The following is a 25,753-nucleotide window of genomic DNA, read 5'->3' as shown; positions in this document are numbered from 1 at the left end:
GGCAAATGGGACTGTCGTCTGTAGGACACCTGCCTCCTCCACTGGAGAAACTGGAAGGGGTGTCAGGGACCTGTGGGTGGGTTCCTGAGCATGACTGAGTAGTTTGACTCCTGCATGCAGCAGCTGCCTGGGGGAGATAGATGTGCACATGGTGGTGGCAGCAAGGGGGAAGGTCTAGCCTGCTCCCTCCTTTCACCATGTTTTAGGGAAGAGCGTCCATAGCTTTTGGATTCCCTGGTTAAGCTTTGCCATATTGGGATGGGACGGAGTGGGGAAAGCTGGGTCAAGAAGCCACTAGCCCCAACACTCCTCCCATTAGGGCAGCTCTTCCTCTTGCTCTGCCTCCTGTTCTGACATGCCTTTCTCATGCACGGCAGGAAGGAGGAGACGGTGACTGTGTACCCAGCTGATGTGGTCCTCTTCGAGGGCATCCTGGCCTTCTACACCCAGGAGGTCCGGGATCTCTTCCGGATGAAGCTGTTTGTGGACACGGATGCAGACACCCGGCTGTCCCGCAGAGGTGAGGGCGTGTCGCTAGCCAGGTAGAAAGATGCTACCTGGTTTGGGGAGCTTGCTTCTGTGAGACATTGAAGGCAAAGAGATTCTGAAGCAGGATTGGTCTGTTGGATTGATGGATGCAGGGCCTGCTCCAGGGTTTTTGCCGCCCCAAGCGGCGAAAACAAACCAAAAAAAAAAGTTGCGATCAGCGGCAGCTCCACCGCGCCACTTTCTTCTTTGGCAGCAGGTCCTTCCTCCTGAGAGGGACCGAGGGACCCGCCACCGAATTGCTGCCGAAGAGCCCGACGTGCCACCCCAAGCACCTGCTTGCTGAGCTGGTGCCTGGAGCCGGCCCTGGATGGAAGAGCATCTTCTGTGACTCCTAGCTAGACAGAAATGCAAGGGCACTTGGCCTTCATGATCCAGGGTATTAGATCAACCCCCAGTTGGCATCAGGAAACTCCTGCCCTGTATTCCAAGTGTAGTGGGTTGTGTGGGTTTTATGCTTCCTGAAGCAGCTGGCTTTGGTGAGCATGAGTGACAGGATTCCAGACCAGATGTTCAGTTCTGTTGTGGAAGCTGCTCTGAGAGAGCTGTGCCTAGCTACAGATTCCCTTCAGTGCAGACGGCTGGAATGCCAGTTCTCTGCCAGTCATGGGGTGCCAAAAGCAACGGTAGGGCAAAGCTGTTTAGAGACTAGTTCCAAGGCCTGTTGTGTAGGAGAGGGCATGACAGGTGGGGATGGGCTGTGTAAGCTCAGGGAGTGACTATAGGAAGGTAGTCTCTGCAGATACTTTTCATGCTTTGGGTGGATAAGAGTGCAGGCCCTTAGAGACAGCCCAACAGTCTCTCCTTACAACATGATGGCTAATGCCACTGCATCCTGGAACTCCTCACCTGCCTAGTGCTCATTGGGAGCAAAGGGCTTGGGGGTCACTTCCAAAATTGATTTCCTTGGGTGCAGTGTTTTCTGGGAGCTGAAGGGCTTGCCTGGCAGGATTCCCATGGCCCAGTCAGCTCTGGCTATGTACGCTGGCCAAGAACTGACTGTGGGGCGGGGGGGGGCATGGCATGGCAGTTCAGGGTTGGGAATGAGGACACACAGAATTTGGGAGGTGACGGTCTTATGACACTGAATTGTCTTTTTTAGCTACCTGTAGAACTTGTGGAGTAATAGGCGTATTTAACACTAATGTATATCCCTGGAGTCCTGTTGCCACTTCTATCCCCAGACAACCACTGCCACTCTGATAGTAATGCCTAATGGCAGGAGCTGGCCTGCTGTGGAGGCTGGACTCTGATGGGGCAATGGAAGGACTGGAGTTGAGGGAGGTCATGTGTTTTCCAATTGGGATAAAGCAGGCAGGTCAGTTGGGTGCTCTGGTTACCATATTGCCAGCCTCTGGAATTGAGGAAACTCCCCTCTTCTCTCCCCCCCCCCCACCCCCCCCGGCCCGTGCAGTACCACTGAGAGCCCTGGCAACACCAGAACCTGGCTCCAAGCACACGCAGCACAACATTACATGAGGTTGCAGTACTGGGGGGGCTGCTCCCACTACAATCAGCCCTCTTTGCTCTTAGCCTCCTGGCTTAGTATCGACAGTCTGGGCTGACTCTGGATGGGTTACATAAGAGCAGCTAGACTCTGTCAGACCAATGATCCATCTAGCCCAGTATCCTGTCTTCCAGCAGTGGCCTGTTTCAGAGGGAAAGAACAGAACAGGGCAATATTTGACTGATCCATTCCAAGCTTCTGGCAGTCATAGGCTAAGGACACCCAGAGCATCGTGTTACATTCCTAATCATCTTGGCTAATAACCATTGATGGATCATATCCTCCAGGAACTTCTCTAGTTTTTTTTGAACCCAGTTATGCTTCACCACATCCCATTGCAATGAGTTCTACAGGTTGACTGTACACTGTTTGAAGATGTACTTCCTTATGATTGTCTAAACCTGCTGCCTGTCGTCGTCATCAGGTGACCCCTGGTTCTAGTGTAATGCGAAGGGGTAAATAACACTTCCTTATTCACTTCTTCACACCAGTCATGATTTTATAGACCTCTATAATATCCCCCTTTAGTTGTCTCTTTTCCAAGCTGAACAGTCCCCATCTTTTTAATCTTTCCTCATATGGAAGCTGTTCCATGCCCTTAATCATTTTTGTTGCCTTCTCTGTACCTTTTCCAATACAATGCATCTTTTTTTGGGATGGGCATGCAGTATTCAAAGTACAGGCGTACCAGAGATAAATATGGTGTCATTATGATATTTACAGTCTTATCTATCCCTTTGCTCATGGTTCCTAATATTCAGTTAGCTTTTTTGACTGCTGCTGAGTACTAAGTGGATGCTTTCAAAGAACTATCCACAATGACTCCAAGATCTTTCTTTGGTGGTAACAACTAATTCAGATCCCAATATATTGTATGTATTGTTTGGGATTATGTTTCTAATGTGCATTTGCTTTTATCAACATTGAGTTTCATCTGCTGTTTTGTTGCCCAGTCTCCCAGTTTTGTGAGATCCCTTTGTAACTCTTCGTAGTCTGCTTTGGGCTTAAATATCTTGAGTAATTTTTGTACTGGTCTGTAAATTTTACCACCTCACTGTTTACCCCTTTTTCCACTTCACTTATGAATATATTGAGTAGCACTGGTCCCAATAGGGATCCCTGGAGGACTCTATTTACCTCTTTCCAGTCTGAAAACTGACCATGGATTCTTATCATGTAACCAGTTACTGCTCCATGAGAGAACCTCCCCTCTCATCCCATGACTACTTACTTTGCTTAAGAGTCTTTGGTGAGGGACCTTGTCAAAGAGGAGTTGGGATAGTTGCCTCTTCAGAAAGGGATTTCCTTCAAAGTGATTCAGACCAATGACTTAAAGAGCCGCGGAGGCACAATTCACAACATGAACCTTATTGTACTAGGACTCTAGTCCCTTGGTATGGTTCCCAGCCCTCTACCTTGGCAATGCTTGATGTAGGGCTGCTGGCCATAGGCTGTGGAAGTGAGCTCTGCTTGAACTGCTCCAGAAGCTGAGCGGGGCTCTTGCACAGCTCATAGTCTTTTTGAAGGTCTTGATTGGAGCAAGCACTGCATGTAGGAAGCAGAAGACTGGCTACCACATGTGCACTCAGCGGAGGCTGGGCATTATAGAGCAAAAAGGGACCATGGGTAGCACTGCTCTGTGGCGGGTGGTGGAGAGGCCTGGTTTAGTGTTAACTATAAAACACAAGTTGCCATGTTGCAGGATGGCATTGGGGAAATGCAGACAAAGTGGTGCTGCTGTCACACTCGTTGCTTCCTGGCCACCCTGGAAAGAAGGGGTGGGGGGGGGTGTGTGTGTGTCAGACAGACAGAACCTGGGCTGAAGACTTGGTGCCGTGTATTGCATTTTGTAAGAGCTGAGAGCCTGAGCCAGCTGCTGTGGGAGCTGTGTTGCAAATTCAAGGCCTTAAAACCAACTGTTTGTTAGGATGCCTCTTCACGCAGTGTAGGGAGGACTTTGGCACCACAGGGTCTGCAAGAGGTTATGGGATCTCATCTACTGGCAAATGCTGGTTGAGTTTTTTAATCCACCTAAGGGATTTAGACACCTTTTAATAGATGTCTTTAAATCCCCTGTGCTTAGAAGCTTGTGTCAATCATGATTGCCCAGAGGGAATGGAAATTGTGAAAATGCCCACAAACAATATTTTAAATAGTTTTGTCTTAATGGACTACATTTTGTTTGTAAAATTCATTCTGTGCAAACTGTGAAATTGAACACTGTCATTCATGCTGTCACGAGTTTTCTAAAGATGTGCTTTACACAGGGCCCTATGTATGCAGCCTTGGAAATCTCAGCTGAGGTCTGAGTATTGGGGGGTAAAAGTAAGTTAAAGGACTTACTGGTATCCTGGAGTCCTGGGCAGGGGGTGTGGCCTTTAAATCACCCCCGGAACTACCAGCTGCAGAGGCAGCTGGGAGCCCCAGGGCCCAGGGGTGATTTAAAGGGCCCAGGGCTCTGGCCACTGCTACCGCAGCAGAGCTCTGGGCCCTTCAAAGCACCTCCCGAGCCCTGCCGCAGCTACCCTCGGGCTCATGCAGCGGGGCTTGGGTGGTGATTTAAAGGGCCCAGGGCTCTGGCCGCTTCAGGGAGCCCCGAGCCCTTTAAATAAATTGCCAACCTGGGGAAGCCAGTCCAGTCTGGCACAGTGCTGGCCCTTGCCAGTACGCCATACCGGCCCGTACCAGCTTACTTTCCCCTCTGCTGAGTATAGAGAAAACAGGACACTAGAGTAGAACTCTATTAAGGGACTCTAGGGAAGGCAAGTGAGTGTCTCTGTAGAATTCCAGAGATGTGTTCATCCTGCGTCTGAGATGGGATTTCAGTGCTGGCCGAGAAAGCTGGAGCGGAGATACTCCAGGATGCCTGCCACTGTCAAGCCAACGTTACTGTCTTGTCAGTAGCTAAGATGTCATCATTACTGATGAACGCTACTTTTTTTTGTTTTAACACCCATCTGTCTCCTCTCTGCCCAGCCTGCTGCTTCCACATGACTCATTCAGGGAGGTCGCAGTACAGTCACTGCTGTGGGGGAGGGAGAACTAGCAGGTCACACACACTGTATATGGACCTTACAAAACGAGTCTCCCTTAACCAGTGGTCATGATATTGGAGATCTAGGATTTGCTATCTGTCCAGTTGCGTCTCCCACCTCTGTAGATGGCCTGCGTCTCATGTCCCAAGCGAAGGTGAAAATCACCTGTACTTGGTTGACAGTACAGTGCTTTATATAGGATCACTGTAAACCTGCCTGACCACTGTGGCAATTGGCTCATGCCCTGAAGCATGAGATTTGGTTACCTTTGTCTTAGCATGTGATTTCTAGCATTGTTGGTCTTACAATTATCCAGTCCCTTTTTAAGATCCAGCTATAGTTCTTCCTGGTGCTAGGAACTGAGAAATGTCCCTCACCACAATGATAGCAACTGAGGAATGATACCCCCCACACACCCACCCACCACCACCTCAATGAAGAAACTGAGCCGGCTGATTTGGAAAGACCTCTCTGATTGCTGAGGTGGGTGTGTTAGTGGGGCTTATAGGTCTTGGCTAATGGAGCCCTGGAAGCAAGAAATCATAGGTGATGAACAGACAGCCCCTAAAGATAATGATCACCAAATCAGTGCTCGATTACCCTCTTGCAGCCCTTGCTATAGGTAAGTCAGTGACTAGGAACTGTTCGTGTTCAATCTCTCTTCCTCCTCTTCTCCCCCCACCCCACCCATGCTTCTAAAGCCCTGCAATATGGTTGGCTGGAGACCAGCAGACCCATTGCAAAGCAGCCCCCTCCCTGTTCAAGGGACTGGACTCCTCCCAAAAAAAGGATTGACCACCCAAAAGCTTTCTGTGTGTTACCTTTCATAGGCATTGTGGAAAGCACTAGTCACAGCCTTGTTTCTCTCCTTCCCTGATCAATGACCAAGCATGTACTTATCTCAACCAGTAATGGGATGTGGGGGGAGATCCAATGGCCCGTGTTTCATAGAAAGCCAGAGCTGGTGAATAATGGTCCTTTCTGGCTGTAACCTCTGAACTGCAGAAACTAGGCAGGATGATGTAGTGCAGTGGTTCCCAAACTGGGATTTGTGAAACCCTGGAGGTTCACAAAATGTTACAGGGGGTTCTCGTGGGAGGGGTGGGGGATTCTCTAATGGCAGACAGAGCTGTCCCTAGAGATCCCAGGCACCACAGGGCCAGCAGCCCAGAGCCCCGGGGACTTCCAAGAGCTATGCAGATCAAAGCAAGCATCTCTATCACACTGAGGAGATTTAAACTTCAACATTCCTTATAAGAAACTGAAAGGGAGGTGGATTTTTTTTGCTGTTTTTAAAATTAAATAGGCTGCTAGTATTGTTTTTTAAATTATTATGAAGAACAAGTTTAAGCTTTGTGTAACGTGCATTGTCTACCTGGACTGCTCAAGACCTGAATGCTTGTGCAGGAGGAACTCTGAGTTGGCTTCTTAAATGTGAAACAGCATGAAGGTATTTGATACTCCTTGATGAAATCTAGAAGTCTTGTCTTATAACAGGCTTAGTCAAAGTGATACAAGCTACAAAAGTGAGATCTTGGAAGAGTGTTGCTGTTTTCATAATGTAATAAAATACTGTGATGATAAATAATGTGTAATAAGCATGTCATAAAAACCAATTTTATACTTCCAAGATTACTGCTTTTATACTTTATCCTCAGGTAAGGGAGAAAATCCCTGGAAATATTCATTTTTAGGAGGGGGTTCAAGAGACTTGACATTTTAGTGAGAGGGGTTTGTGGGTTGTTAAAGTTTGGGAACCACTGATGTAGTGGGATCTGGCAACTGAGTCGCAGCCCACTCATGAGACATTACTGTAATCGAATGTTACTGTGGGAACCAGAGCCCAGAATCCTGGATTAGCACGGGCTGGAGCAGTAAACTTGGGACTTTGGTTTTTGTAAATTGCATCATGCTCTTTCCGCTAAGAGTGGTTCTGCTGCAAGATCACAGAACTGGCCAGCTGCTCCAGATACTACTCCTTGACTGACAGGAGACGAGCAGCCCCATCACAAGGGAGTCTCTACAGGGACTCTGATGGGTGATGCATCAGGCCTGATCTGATCTTTGCCAGCCCTTCTCATTCTCACGTGTATATCAGGCACGATTCACACCCATCCAGAAAGCATCAGCAAAGCATATAGACCACTAGAAATAAAATAGCCATGGTGGCAGGTACAGTAACTCCTCACTTAGTGTAGTTATGTTCCTGAAAAATGCAACTTTAAGTGAAATGATGTTAAAGTAATCCAGTTTTCCCATAAGACTTAATGTAAATGCGGGGGGTTAGGTTCCAAGGAAATTTTTTCTGGGCAGACAAAAAGCATTGTACCGTACTGTGGTGGGGAGGTGCCCCGGCTTACCCCACACAGGCACAGCCCGCTGCAGGCAAGGACACTAGGAAGCACCTTGTACAGTGACAGCTTCCCCCCAGAAGAACAGGTGCCAGCTTTGTTGGGGGAATGCTCCAGGCCCACCTCTTCCCACCCCCACTCCACCTCCTCTCCAGAGCACGCCACGTCCCTGCTCTTCCCCCTCCCTCCCAGAAAGTCCTAAGTGCCACCAAACAGCTGTTTGGTGGCAGAGGAAGCGCTGGGAGGGAGGGGGAGGAGGCAGAGCTCTTCCACAGAATCCTACAAGCAGTGGACAGAGCAGGCCGCCAGATGAGGTTATAAGGGAGCATTGCACAACTTTAAATGTGCATGTTCCTTAATGGAGCAGCGACGTAACTTCAAAACAATGTTAAGCGGGAAGACGTTAAGTGAGGAGTTACTGTAAAGCCCAATTCCTCAGGGGAGGAGCCTTGTGGAAACGGAATTGGAGCCTCCCCTGTCGTCTTGGATGCTCTCCCTACGTATCCTGAGGGTGCCTTACCTATTCAGAGTATCACAGCTGACACTGTGGTTAAGTCTGAGGGTGCTGGACTCCCTACAGCTGTAACCTGTATGCTGAAGCACCCGGCATGTGGGGCAGAAGAACTGCCACCCAGAAACAGACCCATGATCAGGCTAGTCCAGTATCCTGTCTCGGACAGTGGCCAGTGCCAGTTGTTTCAGAGGAAGGTGCAAAGACCCCACAGTGCGAGTTTAAGGGATAAACTGCCCCGGGAAAGTTTCTTCCTATCCCCTGTTAGCTATGCCCTGAAGCATGAGGATATGTCTGGCTCTGGGTTTGAGCAACGGTTAATCGACTCAGTTGTGGTAGAAGGGAACTGTAGAAACCCCACTGTGCATGGGGTTGTGTGAGACCTTCATACAGGCTTTCTCCCCCTCAGGCCAGGGAGTGCAGCATGGAACCGGGAAAGCTAAACTCTCCTTCTTGCCCATTTGTTGTGTGCTGCTCAGAAAATCTGTGCTGGGTTTTATGAAGCTTTCTGGAGAGGGAAGAAGTCAGTAGGAGCAGCCTGGAATGGGGCTGGTCTGGTCTCCAGGCCAGGAGCAGACGCCAGGCTTGCCAGTCCCTGTTCCCACCCCAGGATCCCATGGCATGTGAAAGGCGTGTCTCGGAACTGACAGCCAAGCACAAGCAGGAAAAGAGATCATCGGAGCTGCTGGGTCAGCTCCAAACTAGTACAGAGAGACCAATGCTGCTTTGCCTCCTGACAGCACTCTGGATGTTCGCCGGGCCAGTGACTGGCTTCCTGGGGAGGCTGCTGACAATTGTCACAAAAAGCCAGCTGGCTGGTGCTGCGAGCACCCTGCTCCATGCTGCCCTGGCATGCTGGGGGAGAAGTTCCTTCAAGCTCTTCCTGAAAAGAGCCTGGCACTGTCTGCTCTGTGGGTTTGCCCCAACTTCAGCCATCAGCTGGCTGTACCAGGGCCAGTCCCTCATGTAGCCACTCTACACCAGCGGAGCCCGACTCCTGCATGGGAGGGAGACAGAACCTGCACGGGTGTGAATCTGTTTCTCTTGTCTTCCCTGAGGCGGTTACAGCCGATTGCTGGAGTCAGCAGCAATCTCCAGTGCAGGCAAGGCCCGGCTATCTCACCACCAGGAGAAGGTGGAGACTGTCCTCTCCTGATAGCTACCAGGAGTTTGTGGGGAAGGATGGGATTGGTCCAGAATGAGCCCTGGAACTCCCAAGCATCATGCAACCTTCTCTTATCCCTCGCCTCCCACAAGCTGCACTCGGACCAGCCACCCCGCAAAAGGGGGTAGACAAGGATAGCGAGGCAGTGGCTTGTCCATGGTGGGGAAGTGGGGTAGCTTTCACCTCTCCACTCTAGAGACTTTGGTGAGGTCACTTGTCTGGTTTGAGAGCCACCACCCTTGTGTTCCTGCCCCCCAGGTAGAACTATCCAATTTACAATGCGAAAGCTGCTGTGGAACTGTTAGCCTCGGCTTCTGAGTCTCCCCGCCTTGGGGGTCAGTGCAGGATTTAAGGGTATTCACAGATCTGTGTGAGGGGCCTATGACTGGAATAACAGGGGGCTGCAGGTCAGGATTGAGGGGCATCAGCAGAGCTGTGGGGGGACCCCAGTAATGTAGTAGCATCAGGGCTATAGGCTAGGACTGGTGCATTGGGCGAACTCTGGAGGCAGGACTGGAATGCTGTGCACTGATAGACCTAGAAGTGGGGGAACATTCACAGCCCCCTGCTCCGTGTTGCCTGGCTCAGGCCTGTAATATCAGCCCCCTCTTATCAGCAGCTCTTGCAACAAATGGCATTAAACTGTGAGCAATCTAGCCTGCCTGGGGTGTGGCCTGAAGAGTGCTGGGAAAGGAGCCTGTCTGGGAAACGGGGGCGGGGATGCTTTGGCCCATGCAATTGGCTCCTGACTGCCTTGTTTTTCTCCTCCTAGTGTTACGAGACATCAGTGAGCGAGGCCGGGACCTTGAGCAAATCTTGTCTCAGTACATTACTTTCGTCAAACCAGCCTTTGAGGAATTCTGCTTGCCAGTGAGTGAGGAAAAACAACCACCCCACGAGACGGCTGGGAGCTCCTTGACTGGGAGCTCTCTTCTCGCTGGGACCTGCACTACCAGGCAGCAACGTCACTTTGCTCAGGGCAGCGCCAGCCTGGACAGTGTGCATTCTCTCCCTGCAGGCACAGATGGCTGTATGGCAGGGCACATAGTCTGTTGCTCTCAATGGTCACTTCCCTGTGGCTGGAATTTCTGGCTGGATGCAGCAGCAGGGGAAGTCCCTACTTGTGGCTGCAGCTTGTGCATAGCCCCAGTGGCTTACGGGCTGTCATGGGTGTGCTGGGACACACTGATGTTCCCTTCCCCACCCCTGGGAGGCAGCTAGTGCTCATGCCTTCTGGATGGCCCAAAAGGAGGGGCAGGGGACCGAGCTCTGTGCTGCAGGTCTTGGCCTGGGGTTCCCACTTCTGGCTGGCTACAAAGCCAAAGAGGAGCTTGCTGGGTGCCAACTGTGGATTCCTGGAATCAGAAGTGAAGTGACTTCAGGTGCAGCCAGTGGAGGTGGAGATGGTTTTGGCTCCCAGGGAAGGCAGAGGGAGAGCGGGGGACCTGGGAGGTGAACACAAGGAGTCCACATTGCCAGTCTGTGTGGTAGCACCTAGAGGGTTGGAACAAAGATCAGGGCCCCCTTGCACTAGGTACTGGCCATGTGCCTAGTAAGAGACAGACCCTGCCCCACAGAGCACATCTAAGCACCATGGGCCAGGAAGGATTTTTATCCCCTTCTTGCACGTGGGGGAAGCGAGACACTGAGATGACTTGCCCAAGGTCGCAGGTCAGTCAGTGGCAGAGGTAGGAATAGAAACCAGAACTCCTGACTCAGTCAAGTGCCTTAACCATTTGACCACCCTCCTCCTTAATTGTTTCTTTCCTATTCCCAGCACTGCACTTCCTTCTCCTCAAGCCAGGGAGGGAAAGGGTGGGACAGAGCCTTGCTTTGCTCCAGAGAGAGAGAGAGACATTAGTGGGTCCCTTGGGGATGCAAGGCCTGGCTAAGGAGGCTCTGGGACAGTCCAGGGTTGGACCCTCCTTCCCAGCTACCTGCTGTCACACACAGTCATCATTGGCTTCTGGGAGACATGGAGTGGAGCAGACCTGTCATGGGAGCCAAGTCTAGCGCCTTCCTTGATAGGGTCAGGGAAGGGTGTAGAGGCCTGGCAGGAAGGGTAGGTAGTCGACTCCAGAAAGCAGGCAAGCAGCTGTATTCTAGCCACCTTGGCACACTCCTCTACTGATCATCGATCCCCAGCAAAAGTGTCACTGCTGCCCTCATCTGCTGATGGTCCTGCAGGGAGAGGAGTGCGCAACAGAGATGGCCGCAACATCTCTTCTCCTCCTGCCCTAGTGAATCCTGCCTCTGACTGATCTGCACCCCCTGCCCTAGGCTCATGGCTCAAGGGGCAGCTATTCTACTTGCATGCAGTGCAGAACAGGCAACCTGGTGCTGATCTCCTAACAAGCTCCGGGTCAGACAAGCTGGGAGGGAATCCCCATGACTGGAATCTGACAGATCCATAGCTATGTAGTGTTCTTGTATCCATGTCAGTCCCAGGATCCTAGAAAGACAAGATGGGGGAGGTGATGTCCTTTATTGGATCATTTGATGTTGATATGAGAGAAACTTTTGAGCCATGCAGAGCTCTTCGGGTGTGGGAAAGGTAGGCAGAGTGTCACAACTAAATATCAGAGCGAACAGTTAGGTTAGCTTAAGTAGTTAGTGTACATTTATCTGTTTGCTCTTGTATGCAGCTGTTATGCTCAGAGTACTTTTCCCAGACCTGAAGAACTCTGTGTGGCTCAGAAACTTGTCTCCTTCACTAGCAGAAGTTGGTCCAATAAACAATATTACTTTCCCCACCTTCTCTTAGGGCTAGTCTACACTTGCAAGGCTAAAGTGCTGCTGCGGCAGTGCTTTAACATGGCTTGTGCAGTCATGGCACAGCACTGGGAGAGAGCTCTCCCAGCTTTTTTTTTTTTTTTTTAAACCACCTCCACGAGGGGCGTAGCTCCCAGCGTTGGTGCACTGTCTACACTGGTGCTTTACAGCACTGAAACTTGCTGCACTGAGGGGGGTGTTTTTTCATGCCCCTGCAGCGCTGTAAAGTGCTAGTGTAGATGAGCATTAAGAGCCAGAGCTAGGCTGTAATGGGCTCTCATAACTGCCATTATCTAAAGCCATGAATAATGTAGCAGTTTGTGGGGAGAGGCTATTTCCACAGCCTGGCCACCGCCTCTGGGAGCCCTCAAGGGGTGGCTGTGCAGGGCAGATCCTGCAGCAGCGAGAACTATTAAACGCTTGGCCTGGTGCTCTGGTTTTGTTGCTGATAGCAGTGCAGTGTGGGTGGCTTCGCTGTGCTCCAGGCTAAATGCCAAGATGGGGATGAAGCTGGCATTGGCATTGTGGGGAAGGAAGGGGTGAGCCAGCAAAGAGTAGGATGCTGCATCGTTAACCTTCCAGAAGGATAGTGTAAGCAACATTGAAATCCCATCTAAACAAACTAGTTGGCAGCCTCTCCCCACAAACTCCCTGTGCAACTCAGTCTTGTCAACTCCTGTGACCCTTATTGCGAGTCTGGTGATCTTTGGTGGGATGTTTATCTTGAAGCACCAACTTCCAGAATCATGAGTCTCACCTGATCACAACTTTTACTAATGAAACTTTGTCACCTCCATGGTTGTGGAGAAAAGCATGAAAACATACTCGGAGTGTAGCCTAAAGCTCAAACAAGAGGGCTAATGAAAAGAAGCCAGAATATGTTTTTAACATCCCAGGGTGGGGGGGCTGGTTCATTGGTTTCTGAGGCCTGACTGGGGTTGGCACTGCTAGATTATGGTATGAAATCTTCAGAGGCACAGGAGCAATGAAAATACTTCAAGGCTGGGTCAGTTACACCTCTGGTCTCTCCCACTCTCTTCTCACAGACCAAGAAGTATGCTGATGTGATCATCCCCAGGGGGGCAGATAATGAAGGTGAGTGGTGATGCTCCTTCTTAATGGATGGGGGAGGCTTCATGTGGGGAAACTGACTAATTGGGGCCATGACTGCTGTTTGGCATGTGGATGTCAATGACTCCTGCAGGGCTGGGGTTAGATGGGAGCCAGTGTGGCTCCTAGCGAGGTGTTGAGTCCCATATTTGGCTTTCAAGGTCAGTTACGGTCTGCAGACTTGGTTGGAGGAGGTGCTCTCCCATGGGAAACTCCTAGGTGCTCCCTGTCGCTGCATGGGTGGGCTGGCAGGCTGCAGCTTACTGTGTGAGTCTGAGTACAAGAGGCAGTAACTCAGAGTAGGGCGTATCCTGCAGCGTGAACTCCTTCTGGAGTAAGACGTTAAGGCAAAGGTGGCTTAGTATGTTTAAAGTACATATACTCGGATAGTCCCAGTAGAGAGGCAAAGCCAGCTCCTCAGCTGCTGTGAATCAGTGTCACTTCACTGACTTGTGTGGCTAGAACGAGGCGCCGCCTGCATGTGGGAAGCTATCACTCAATGACTTGGCTGGCGTCACTGTTCCTTGCAGTGCTGACAGCCTGGCACTCCCGGGCGTGTGCCCCACTGCATTGCAAAGGGAGCTGAGAGTGGCCACCTTTCTGTAGCTTGGGACTTGTTTACACTATACAATCTTAACCCCTGCTCTGTTTCCCCCACACCCAGTGGCCATAAACCTGATCGTGCAGCACATCCAGGACATTCTGAACGGAGGACACAGCAAACGCCAGATCAACAGCTGTCTGAATGGCTACACCGCTCCGTGCCAGAGGCAGCCTTCTGAGTCAAGTAGCCGGCCACACTGACCCCAGATGTTGGGGTGAGGTTGGGGGTGGATGGTGGTTAGGCTCTGCTGCAGCTGATCTGTCCGTACTGTGTCCAATCACACCCCCACCTCGATATTTAAGAAACCAGATGGAGACACATGCCTTTAATTTTGTATCTTGGAAATGAGAGAGGCGCATCTGGATTCCCAGATGCCACTGGAGATGCCTACTGCTGGCTTTGCTCAGTAACTATTCCAGCACGGAACCAGCTATCAATAAAGAATCGCTCTATTTTTGTGTAAAAAGAACAATGTAAAACTACTTGCCATAAGGTATTTGCCAGGCTTGGTATTGCTGGGACGGGGGCGGAGGGGGACACATGGGTGCTTCTGGTGTGGGGAACTGGTGTGTCTGTGGGGGGGCGGGGGGAACCTGCACCAAAGGCTTCAAACTAGGTGACCAAGTGGCTTAGGAGCCAGAAGCTGCCACCCCATGGCTGCGGGGTGGGTGGAGGCTTGGTGTGCATACTGTGATGCTTTTGCTGCTGGCCTGTATGGCTTGTCACACAGCTGCTGTGCCTGTTCTGCAGGAGGGTGCTGGGTTTGGCTGGTGGGGAGGGTGGAGTAGGGGAGAACAATGGCTGAAACCTCAGCTGGTCTTTCCTACTCTGCTTTCCCTCCCTCATCCCTGCTAGCTGCCTTCCTTGCCAAGGCTCCCCAGTGCTCCTGCCTGAGTCACTCAGCACTGCCCCTGTCCCACAGCTGACTTCCTGCTGGCTGTGGTTTTGGGGCTGGAGTGATTCATCACACAAAGAACTGGCATGGTGGGGGAGGGGTTTGAAAGGATGAAATTCTGGGCTTGGCTATTAACAGCTGCTGGCCCGTCAGACTCCTGCCACAGGGCTGGGTGGCAGGAGCACCTCACCCCTGCCTGGCTAAAAGTGTCTGGGGGCTCTCCCCAGCTTCCTGGAGGTGGGTAGAGGGGAGGCCTGGGGCCATGGGTGGAGCAATATGGTAGACATGCGTGTGCTCTAGCACAACCTGTTGGCCAGCTGCTGAAATAGCAAGAGCGCCAGGTGAGAGCTCGGCGGTGCGGGGCTGGGGCGAATGTGCATGCTGTCTGAAGGGGCCTTGCTCCTCCCTGAGCGGGCTTTGAGCTGAAGCTGCTCCCAGCATCCCTGAGGCTGCTCCCCAGCTGGTCTGCGGGGAGAAGAAAGGGCAGTTGGGTTAGAAGCTACAGAGCAGCCCCTCCCAGTAAGCCCTGCAGAGTCATGCTATGCCAGGGCACTGCAGCGTTGGCACGGGGGGGGGAGGGGGGCATGTCGCATGCCCAGCTGGCTGTGAAGAGCCTAGCGCTGCTGGCACTCTGGGGCCACCCTAGAGCAAGCCCCTCTGAGACTGGAACCTCTGCCCCTAGAGAAGCCTGGCCCCATGCCCAGTTTCTACTTGAAGCTTCCACGGCAAACCGCTGAGTGCCTTGGCTGGGATTTGGGCCAGAGGAGCAGATTGTCTCCACACTCTCCCTGCTGTCTGCTTTCTTTGCCAGCGGGGATCTTCTCCCCACTGGTGCTGGGCTAAGCAACCTCTTTTCAGGGCCCTTGAATTAGCTTTGGGCTTGCTGTTTGCTCAGAGCCCCCTGGGCACATGCCCTCTTTCCCCATTACTAGAGAAGCAAAAGCTTGAGCAGTCACCACTATTGGGAGTACGGTAGAGGGCAGGTCCTGAGAGGCCATCCTGATTGGGCTGAGATGTTAGCCCTCCAAATTATTTCAGAATTGGCTTGGTTAAGGATCTGAGCTGGATTGGACCTGGAGAGAGTTCTCTGCTCCCTGAGACGGTGCTAAACCCACATGTGCCTGTGTTCAGACCCCAGCCTGCCAGTATTGCCTTGAGAGAGAGAGAGTATCCCGAAGCACTTGCTCTTTTCACAGAGCTCTGCGGAGACCAAAGCCATTACAGTTCATTCCGAGGGGCAGGTGGCCGTGCTGGCTGTAAGTGACTGTGCCATGATGTGGCACAGACCATGGGACTTCAATTTAATGCCAGTGCTGCAGCTGTCAGGCACAGCTGTACTTGAGGGGCTATCACTGTGGTGCTAGAGACCCCCCCCCAAGAGCCTCCATTGGGGGGAATTGGGAGCAAAGGGATGGCTCTTTATGGGGAAGGAGCAGCACTGGAAAAGGTCTCTTCTGCTCATCTTGGGTTCCCTTAAGAACAGAGGAATCCCCCAGTGCTAACCTTGTCATGTCCCATTGAGCTCTGTGCTGTGGCCTCTGCCCTCAAGCCTGCTAGCGCTTTGCTCTCCTTTTCCCTGAGCGGCTCCCCGCATGGGACTGGGTGGCTTCCCTGGGGACTCAGTGTCTTTGTGAGCTGTGTTCAGTACCAGGCTCCTGTGCTTTGGGGTGAGCCTTCAAAGCTCAGGCTTGTTCTTGCCCCCCTGTGGACATCTAGAGTCCTGCAAGGCTGCTGCATGTCCTGTTCTTGGGCTAACTAATGAGGAATAACTTAGAGGCCTGGCTTCTTAGAGAAAAGAGAAGCTTATTATTCACCTTCTGCTGGCTCTTCTCCCATCTCTGTTCAGCTGGAGGAGAGGGAAGTTGTGGTGTGTGTGATAGGCTCTCTGAGACCACAAGGGGGCAAGGAAGGGAACAGATGCCCCAAGTCAGCACTGCCAGGGGAAAACCATTCCCTGTCTTCCTCTCCTATTGTGGGATGGGAAGCCCTTCTCCCCTCCACCCTGTCCAGAAACCCCTCCAACAAACTCCTGAGGCATGGCAGTCTCCCTACTCCTGAGACCCAGTGATGCCTGGGTTGTCCAAGGAGGGCCAGAGGCCAGCCCTTAGCTTAGTGTCTGGAGCCCTACAGAGGGGAGGTGGTTTCCAGGGGCTGGAGGCTCAGCCTGGGTGGGGTGGCTTTCAAGACTGATGTACTCTTCTGCCCTTCCCTGTAAATAAAGATGAAATAACTGGATACTGGTGCTTCTTGTCTTCTCTCTTAAGGTGATTGCCAGCTGGGTGGCCCAGGCTTGGGCTTGCACGGCCTCTCCCGGCTTTCTGCTCTGTAGGGGAGAGCCTGCCCCTATGTCCTTGGAGCTAAATCCCATCTGCAGGGGCTGTTCTGTCTAAACTCTCATGCTGAAAAATCATGGCTGTGGATTGACAGCTGGCTGACTACCCAGGCAGCACTCCCTGCTGACTCACTAGAGGACGGTGTCATCCACCCAGCCTGGAGGGTGGATTTAATCAGCAGCTGTGAAGAATCCTGCAGAATCAAAGCTTTTGGGCTTTTCTACACTGGCAATTTGCAGTGCTGCAACTTTCTTGCTATGGGGTGTGGAAAAAACACTCCCCTGAGTGCAGCAAGTTTCAGCGCTGTAAAGCGCCAGTGTAGACCGTGCCCCAGTACTGGGAGCTGTGCTGCCTGTAGAGGTGGGCTTGTGTGGTGTGTTTTGAGGGCTGGGAGAGCGCCGTGACCACACAAGGCACATTAAAGCACTGCCGGGGCAGCGCTTTAGCATTGCCAATGTAGACTAGCCCTTTGGGGGTGTGTTTTTTTTTTTTTACAGCCAGAGAGAACCCTCCACGTGCAACTCTGTCCTAGTCCAGCAACTCAGCAAATTGGAGAATGGTCTGCAGCCGTAGCCTAACAATGGCATTTTAAAGAGCAGATTTCCCACATGGTTTAGAGGTCTAATCGTGAATCTTACTTGCGCACACCACTGCAGCTTGTGCAATAGCAGTAGGCCCAAAAGTATGCTCCCTGACTCAAAGTCCTATGGCCTGTGTTATGCAGGAGTTCAGACTAGATGACCCCAGTACCCTGCTGGCCTTGGAACTTATGTAATACTGCTCACTGCATGATGCTTTAGTAATTAAAAATTAAGTCCCTGTGTATTGTAAGGCCATTTTGCCTTGGCTCCTTGGGCTATGTGGATTGGCTCTCTGTATTCCTGGCCTGTATTTTAATACACTTTCACAACCTCCACATGGTGAGATTAAACTCTCCTGCCCTGGCCTTCCTCTCCAGGCAGGGATTTCCCTAGTTCTCTCCTGGGGGGGGGGGGGGAGAGTACTCCCCAATTTCTCCAAACCCCTCCCCCAGTTACATGCATTGTTGCTATTAATTGTTGGTTTGAAATTTGAGTTGAAATTGAAACATCAATACACACTTGAAAAGCATATACAGTATATGAGAAAATACTTGTACCTGGGAAAGCATAATGGGTTTGAAAAGTATGAACAAAGCCTAGCTTCCTCATACAGCTGTTGTTTATGACAATGTCGATGCATTTGTTAGGCTACATTGGCCTACCTAATAATTTCAAATTATTTACAGGCAAGTCTCATTTTATGCTGGAGTTATGTTCCACTGTCAGCGCATAAAGCAAAAAACACACAGTCAAAATTACATTGAGTGTAAGGGCGGGCGGAATCGCCCACACTGCACGAACAGTATTTAAATTGTTCTCTTTTTTTGTGTGTGTGTGTTTTTTGCCAATTGCGCAAAGCTGAATTCATGCATGTTAAATGCACGTAAAATGAGACTCGCCTGTATGAGCAAGGTCTGAATGAGCTCTCCCCTGACAGCTAATGATGAGCCAGTGGTGAGTGGAAAGGCTTCAGGACCAGACTGTATTTACATGAACACACCTACTCTGCCTAGTTATCTAGCAGACAGAGCTGTGCTACCCAAGTGATCAATTTTGGCTGGTGTTGAGTTACAAATCACTTAAGTATTTTATGTGGGAGTCATGAAATGTTCTTATTGTATGAGTAAAGGGCAGCAGAACTGTGCTTAGCCTGACTGAATGAGGGGGTCTCCCTCAGTGTTTAATTTGTGCCAGGGCTTGCAGGGCTGAGCCTCAGCACCTCTAGGCTTGGCAGTTCATAGCCCCGGGACCTCTGGGCTTTTCACATCAGTTATGAAAGTAACTAACTTGCTTGAGCCCTGGCACCACTTTCATTACAAATTAAGCACTGGTCACCCTCACTGAACTGCACTCACTAAGCAGGAGGTTTGGATGCCAGATCCTAGTGGAGAGAGAGGGGGAGGGGGGTGGGGCACAGGTGTTTTGCTTGGTGGTGTGGGCTCTGCCTAAGAGTCACAGACAATATTTGACCTGCCCCTCTCTCCTGTTTAGAGAGAGCTGATTAGGATTCATAGAAAGTCTTTTGATTTGTTAAGTGGCCATGAGAGCTGAAATCAGTAATAATCAGGTCTAAGTGGTTAGACCTGCTGCAGGACAGCATTGCTGTGGAAGAGACAATCTAGCCTGCACTAGCAGCGAGGTTCCCCCACTGAGAGCTGAAATCCCTGAGAGCTGGTGGAACCTCAAGAGCCTGACTCGCAGAGGTCACAGTGGCAGGTGACAGCAGAAGGTGACAGTGCAGGGCCATTGGGGACAGAGCAATAGAGTGAACGGTGGCATGACAAACATCAGTGGCTAGAGCATTGGACTATGTTGCGTTTGGAAGTACAGTAACCGCTTTTGAGTTTTCTGAACTGCATGGATGCATTATCCAGTAGATGGCATCAGTGCAGCAATGCTGTTTCTTAATCTAGCTTTAGCTAAAAGTAAGAGGTGCTGTTTCCAAATGTATATTGCTTCCTTTCCCTCTTAGGGATTTCTACCACACCTGCCTGGTTTTGTCCTCTTTTATTTAATACAATTCATGTTATGACACGATTAGTCTCAAACAATTATTTTGAGTACTTTCAGGTTTAGAGGGATTGGATTAATCAGTTTGTCCACTTAAATTACCGCTTTATAAATTCATATTCTAGAAGAGACAGTATTATTTTGGCTTTGGTAGATGCAGTGTTCCACTTTTACAGAGATTTGCAAGAACCTGCTATGTGCACTAGAATAGAAACTTGGATAGGGTGGGGGGAGATAAAGAAGTAATCATAGGGACCTCAGGAGGTCATCTAGTCCAACCCCCTGCTCAAAGCAGGACCAGTCCCCAGATGGATTTTTACCCCAGTTCCCTAAATGGCCCCCTTAAGGACTGAACTCACAACCCTGGGTTTAGCAGGCCAATGCTCAAACCACTGAGCTATCCCTCCCCCCAAATTTGGGGATGTCACACAAATTGGGGAAGTGGGTAAATAATAGAGAGGACAGGTCACTGACACAGCATTCTAGATTACTTTGTAAGCTGGGGACAAGCAAGCAATATGCATTTTAATACAGCTAAATGTAAATGCGTACAGCTAGGAACAAAGAATGTAGGCCATACTTACAGAATGGGGGATTCTATCCTAGGAAACAGAGATTGTGAAAAAGATTTGGATGGGGGTGGTGGTGGATAATCAGCTGAACATGAGGTCCCAGTGCAATGCTGTGACCAAAAAGCCTAATGCAATCCTTGAATGCATCAATGGGAATACTGAGGAGGAGAAGAGAGGTTATTTTACCTCTGTATTTGGCACGGGTGTGACTGCTGCCGAAATACCATGGCCAGTTCTGGTGCCCAGAGTTCAAGAAGAAAGTTGATAATATGGAGAGGGTCAGAGAAGAGCCATGAGAATGATCAAAGGATTAGAAAACATGCCTTGTAGTGATGGACTCCAGGAGCTCAATCTATTTCACTTAACAAAGCAAAGTTTAAGGAGTGACTTGGTCACAGCCTATTAAAAGCCTACATCAAGAACAAATATTTAATGTCTTTTAAATCTAGCAGAGCGAGGTCAAACGTGATCCAATGGCTGGAAGTTGCCACTGAACAAATTCAGACTGGAAATAAAGTGCAAATGTTTTAACAGTGAGAGTAATTAATCATTGGAACAATTTACCAAGACTTGTGATGGGGGCGGCGGGGTTTGGACAGCTCGGGTCATTTCCTTTTGCAACGAAGGACAACTATGGGCCAGAGTCTCAGTGGAGACTTCAATGGAGCTATGCTGATTTATGCAGCTGAGGATCAGGCTCTACGTACCAGGCCAAGGGAAATGGACTGCTTAGCTTTGAGAAGCAATACAATACTTTCTCTTCTATTGATTCTGTTTTCATTAGACAAGCAAGTGAAATAGCCTTTCCTAACATTCAGAGTTCGTTTACCTGTCTATCAAGCTGTTCCAGACTCGGAGGAGTGCTTGATAATCAGAGTGAGAAGAGCTTGACTTGTTTCCAAGTGTGCCTGTGTAATGCACTGGGCAGTGTTTGCTACTGGTCCCCCTCTGCAACTGCTACACAGCAGAGAGGAGTCTAGTACAGCACTCGTAGGGAGAGACTGGCACTGTAATAGCTGTTTCAGGCCCCAGGGTCAGCCAAGCTGTAGCCCCTTCCCTTGGAGAGGCGTCCATTTGGACACAATGGAGTTGTTTAATCTGTTAACCCAAGAGATGAAGATCAGCTCAAAGGATGGTACGCATAGCATAAAAAGGGGGGAGAGGAAAGATATAGATGAGCTGTTTGTAATGGCAACCAGAACAGGGGTCTTGTTTTCCAGTTTTCTACTGGTAGAGCTCCCCTGATTACCAGAGAAATAGAGCATTAGGAATCAAATCAAAGCATGTTTAGTAGGGAGTGTTCTCAGAGCAATTATTGACCCCATCAATAATAACAGGACATCACAATTAATGGCCGAGCTGTAGAGGCAGTACATCAATGTAATTCTCTGGGCTCATACATACCCTATCATGGAGGCTGCTTCAAAGAAATCAGAAGAAGCCTGCGGATGGCTCACTCAGACATGGCTTCCCTCATGAAAGTGTGGGAAAACCATGCTATCTCAAAACGTACCAAGGTTCAACTGGTAAAAAGCTTCATTTTTTTCCATAGCAACTTATGGCAGCGAATCTTTGGAAACTAAAGCTGTAACCAAGGAGATAACTGATGCCTTTGAGCTGTGGTGCTGGCTCCTACAATCTATTCAGTATCTCCTGTGGGGAAAAGGTGATGAATGCTTATGTTAGAAATATAATTGGAAAGAAGTAGCCCCTGCTGTCGGAAATCAACAGGCGCAAACTTATGTACTTCGGTCACATCAGGCATACAGAGGGAAATAGCATTGAGAAGGCTATGGAGGAAGGAATGGTGGCAGGTCATCGTAGTAGGGGATGACCACTGAGGAGATGGTAGATGGTGTGCAGCATATCACTGAGCAGCTAGCTGCCAAGCATGCAAAATTAGCAATGGATCAAGAAGGCGTCCAAAATTTTTTTTTGCTATGATGTCATGTGTAATTCAGACATGAGTGAATGGATGTGCTCTTAGAGGTGGATGAGCTAGCTACAGGGAGAGATTCCCAGGATCTACACACATGAGTCTGTGCTGCCTGAGCTAAGGGGCCAGTGCCATTGGGCACTGCCACCTAAGGCATCAAACCTCAGGTCATTGATTGCAGTGGGAGTCCTAAATACCTGTGAGAATCTGGGCCCAAGTTATTCTGGAGAGAAATGTAAAGGGGCCATCCTTCTGGCCTTGCACACGAGGGTTGGTTTGGGACCCCTAATGTCCTATTAGAGCAGTAGTTCTCAAACTTTTGTACTGGTGACACCTTTCACATAACAAGCCTCTGAGTATGACCCCTCGCTTATAAATTAAAAACACCTTTCTATATATCTAACATTACTATATATGCTGGAGGCAAAGCAGGATTTGGGGTGGAGACCAACAGCTCACAACTCCCTGAGGGGTCCTGACCCCCAGTTTGAGAACCCCTGTATTAGAGTCTCACCTTGATAATATCCACTAATGAAGCCAACTTGGTGCCTGGCTTTCCGTGGGAAGTAATTTGCACATTAAGCAAGAGGAATGTCCTCCAAAATTGAACACCACCCGATGTGTCACAAGATATGTCACAACCATTGCCCAGGTAGGATGTGTGTTTCACACAAGCAGAACCATCCCCTGAGACTGAAACACACACTGCTTTTTCTCTCATTGATAGGAACTTGTAAATCACCCACATGCTGTTGCCTCAGTGTTCAAAGATATCTTTTTCCCAACCAATCTGAGGGCCCATCACGTATTGAAACCAGCAGAACTGGCTTTCATCTTCATACAGGATGTATTATTTTAGGTGTGTGCTACTACAATGAATTGGTAAGTCACACAGCTCAAGTCAGCATGAAACACACCCACCTTTATTTTTCTCACCAACACAAAAGTTCATCAGGAACTGAACTTATGTTCTGTGCCCAAAGCACAGCCCTACCGAATCAAGCCAGCTGCGGGGTTAGTTTTTGTTTCTCTGGGAAAGGAATGTGTAAATTAGCTATTAACTATTTTTTTATTTATTTATGGTAGGTTTGTTGTCAGCAATGTGAAGGGACCTCAGATTTCACATCATTGTGACGCATGGCTTCTGTTGGATTTACATCCAGGGCTTCTGAAATCTTAAATTACAGTCATTTCACTAAGGCCTGGTCTACACTAAGAAGGGGGGTCGAACGAGGGTACGCAAATTCAGCTACGTGAATAGCGTAGCTGAATTCGAAGTACCCTAGTTCGACCTACTCACCCGTCCAGACGCGGCGGGGTCGAACTCCGTGGCTCCCCTGTCGACTCCGCCACCGCCGTTTGCAGTGGTGGAGTACCGGAGTCGACCGCAGCGCTTCCGGAGTTCGAACTATCGCGTCTAGATCAGACGCGATAGTTCGAACTCCGAGAAGTCGAACTCACCGCGTCGACCCAGAAGGTAAGTGTAAACCTACCCTAAGAAGCCAGTCTAGTTTGCTTGTCTCTCAGGGAAAGGAATTAGTCAAGTTGGTTTAAGGAACTACCTCAACTCTGCTTCCACCACCATTGGCAGTCCCAACTGTACCCAGGGCCGGTGTAACCACTAGGTGAACTAGGCGGCTGCCTAGGGCGCCAAGATTTGAGGGTACCAAAAAGCAGTGCCCCCCAATATTTTTTACACTATTGCTCCCGGCGGGGGGATGGGTCGCTCACAGCCACATTAGCACCTACCTCTACGGGTGTCCTCCGCAACTGCGGGCCCCGCCGCCTCCCTCCGCTCCGCCCCACGTCTCTGCCCGCTCGCGCCTCCCCCCCCCACCAGCCCAGAGCTGCCTACTCCCCGAGCCCTCGGGCTTCTGCATTGCTCCCTAGCCTGCTCCCTCGGGCTCTGGCAGTCCCGGACAGGGCCAGTGCAAGAATGTTTCACACCCTAAGCAAAACTTCCACCTTGCGCCCTCCCCCGAGCCCCTGCCCTGAGGCGCCCCCTCCCCACGGCAGCTCCCCACCCTCCGCCCTGAGGTGCCCCCCCCCCCGCCCCAGCTCCATGCACGAGCACCCTGAGCACGCCGTCGCTGCTTCACTTCTCCTGCCTCCCAGGCTTGCGGCGCCTAAGCTGATTGGCACTGCAAGCCTGGGAGGCGGGAGAAGTGAAGCAGCCACGGCGTGCTCAGGGAGGAGGCGGGGCAGGGGTGAGCTGGGGCGGGGAGTTCCCCTGCATGCCGCCCCCGCCCTTACTTGCTGCAGGCGGCCCTCCCCGCACGCCCCCACCCCAGCTCCCTCCACTTAAATGCCAGCGGTGACTGGGCCGCGGTCGCTGCCGAAAAAAATGGTGCCCCCCAAATCCTAGTGCCCTAGGCGACCGCCTAGGTCGCCTAAATGGTTGCACTGGCCCTGGTCCCGGACCCCATGCCACTGCAGCGGCTGCTGCCCAAGGGCTGCCGGCTGCAGATCAGAGCGGGTGACATCAGCCTGCCTGCAGCTGGCCCTATTGACACAATGCAGCAGTGGGAGCGGGGGCTGGGGTGGGAGAAAGGAAGAGGAGACTGTACCCACTGGTCCACCTGTGGGGGTGGATCATGGCCTTGCCAGAAGATACAGGGTTAAAGAGCTGCAAAAGTGTAACCGTCCTCAGCACATGCCACCTTCCAAGGCTTCATCCCCCTCCATCCCTGCAACCCTGTGGAGCAGGTAAATAGAGCCCCATTTTGGGGGAAACTGAGGCAGAGAACAGGGACATGACTTGCCCAAGGTCACCCGGGGAGTCATTGTCGGAGTCCTGCTTTGAACACAGGAGAGTGAGGCTCCTAGTTCTGCGCTGGCTCAGACCATTCGACCAGAGGCCTTCAAGCCCTGAGCGCTGCACCTGCCCACACAAGGTATTAATCTGGGATTCAGGGGTAGCACGCTGCAAGTTTTCAGTGAAGAAACATGGCTGCCTCGAGCCCTTATGGCTACAAGGAAAATCTTCCAAAGGTGATGGGCATCTAGCTGACACAGTTCGGTCTGCCTGAGTCTGCAGCCAGCCTGGGAGCAACTTAGGTTAAGTGCAGCTGAACCCTGGGCAGACTGCAGCACCCAAGAGATTTTTGTTCTCCCACTGAATGACAGCAGATGCACCAGTAACTTTACTAGGTAGAAGTTTAGTGACCACAGTAGGGTCATATCCTCCTCATTCCCAGCATTGGGCCAACTGCCCCTCATCATTCTCCTGATTGCGTGTATTGTTAGTGATGGGAGATCTGCTGTGGATTGAGGGGTGTATATGGACCTGCCTTTGCAGGCTCAGTCCTGGCCCAGCATTCAAAATAAATTCCCCTGAGTTTCAGAAGTACTGAGAACCTTGGAGTTCCCACAGACATCGGGGGAACCGCAGATGCTCAGCATCTCTGAAAATCAGGCCCAGAATGACACTGATGCCTCTGTCCTGGGCCAGAGCTCTCTGAGTAAGGGGCTTCAGCAGTGATTGGCATGGGGCAGAGTAAAGCAACCAGGAGGGTCATGACGGAGGCTGGAACTCTGTTCTCACCTCACACCTGTGGGGAAGACAGGCCTTCAGACACCCCCTCCCGCCTGCATTGCACTTTCCAGCCTAGGAGCAAGGAACCATTTCACACCTTGGCGCTGAGGGGACCTGAAGCCCAGAACAGCGAAGTAACTTCCCTGAAGTCATCCAGTGAGTTGGTGCCAGGGTGGAGAACAGACGCCAGATCCTGACTCCCAGCTCTGTGCTCTGATCCCCCAAACAGCCCTTTCCAGATTCGGGGGGGGGGGCAGGAGGGATTCTAGCCACATGCAGGAGACCCAAGG

The 25,753-nt window shown here is 50.9% G+C and overlaps 1 protein-coding gene across 1 annotated transcript in view; it reads left to right on the top strand.

Moving 5' to 3' along the window:
* Positions 1 to 14,108, top strand: part of UCK2 (uridine-cytidine kinase 2) — a 41,192-nt gene extending 27,084 nt beyond the window's left edge. Inside the window, exons 4-7 of the mRNA XM_045028366.1 lie at positions 378 to 520; positions 9,888 to 9,985; positions 12,934 to 12,982; positions 13,662 to 14,108. Of these exons, the coding sequence (XP_044884301.1) occupies positions 378 to 520; positions 9,888 to 9,985; positions 12,934 to 12,982; positions 13,662 to 13,801 (430 nt within the window). The 3' untranslated portion in view covers positions 13,802 to 14,108. The remainder of the gene's footprint in view (positions 1 to 377; positions 521 to 9,887; positions 9,986 to 12,933; positions 12,983 to 13,661) is intronic.
* Positions 14,109 to 25,753: the final 11,645 nt, after the last annotated feature.

This window comes from Mauremys mutica, chromosome 8, assembly GCF_020497125.1.
Source record: "Mauremys mutica isolate MM-2020 ecotype Southern chromosome 8, ASM2049712v1, whole genome shotgun sequence".
Taxonomy (NCBI): Eukaryota; Metazoa; Chordata; order Testudines; family Geoemydidae; genus Mauremys; species Mauremys mutica.
This window is presented reverse-complemented; position numbering and strand designations above follow the sequence as displayed.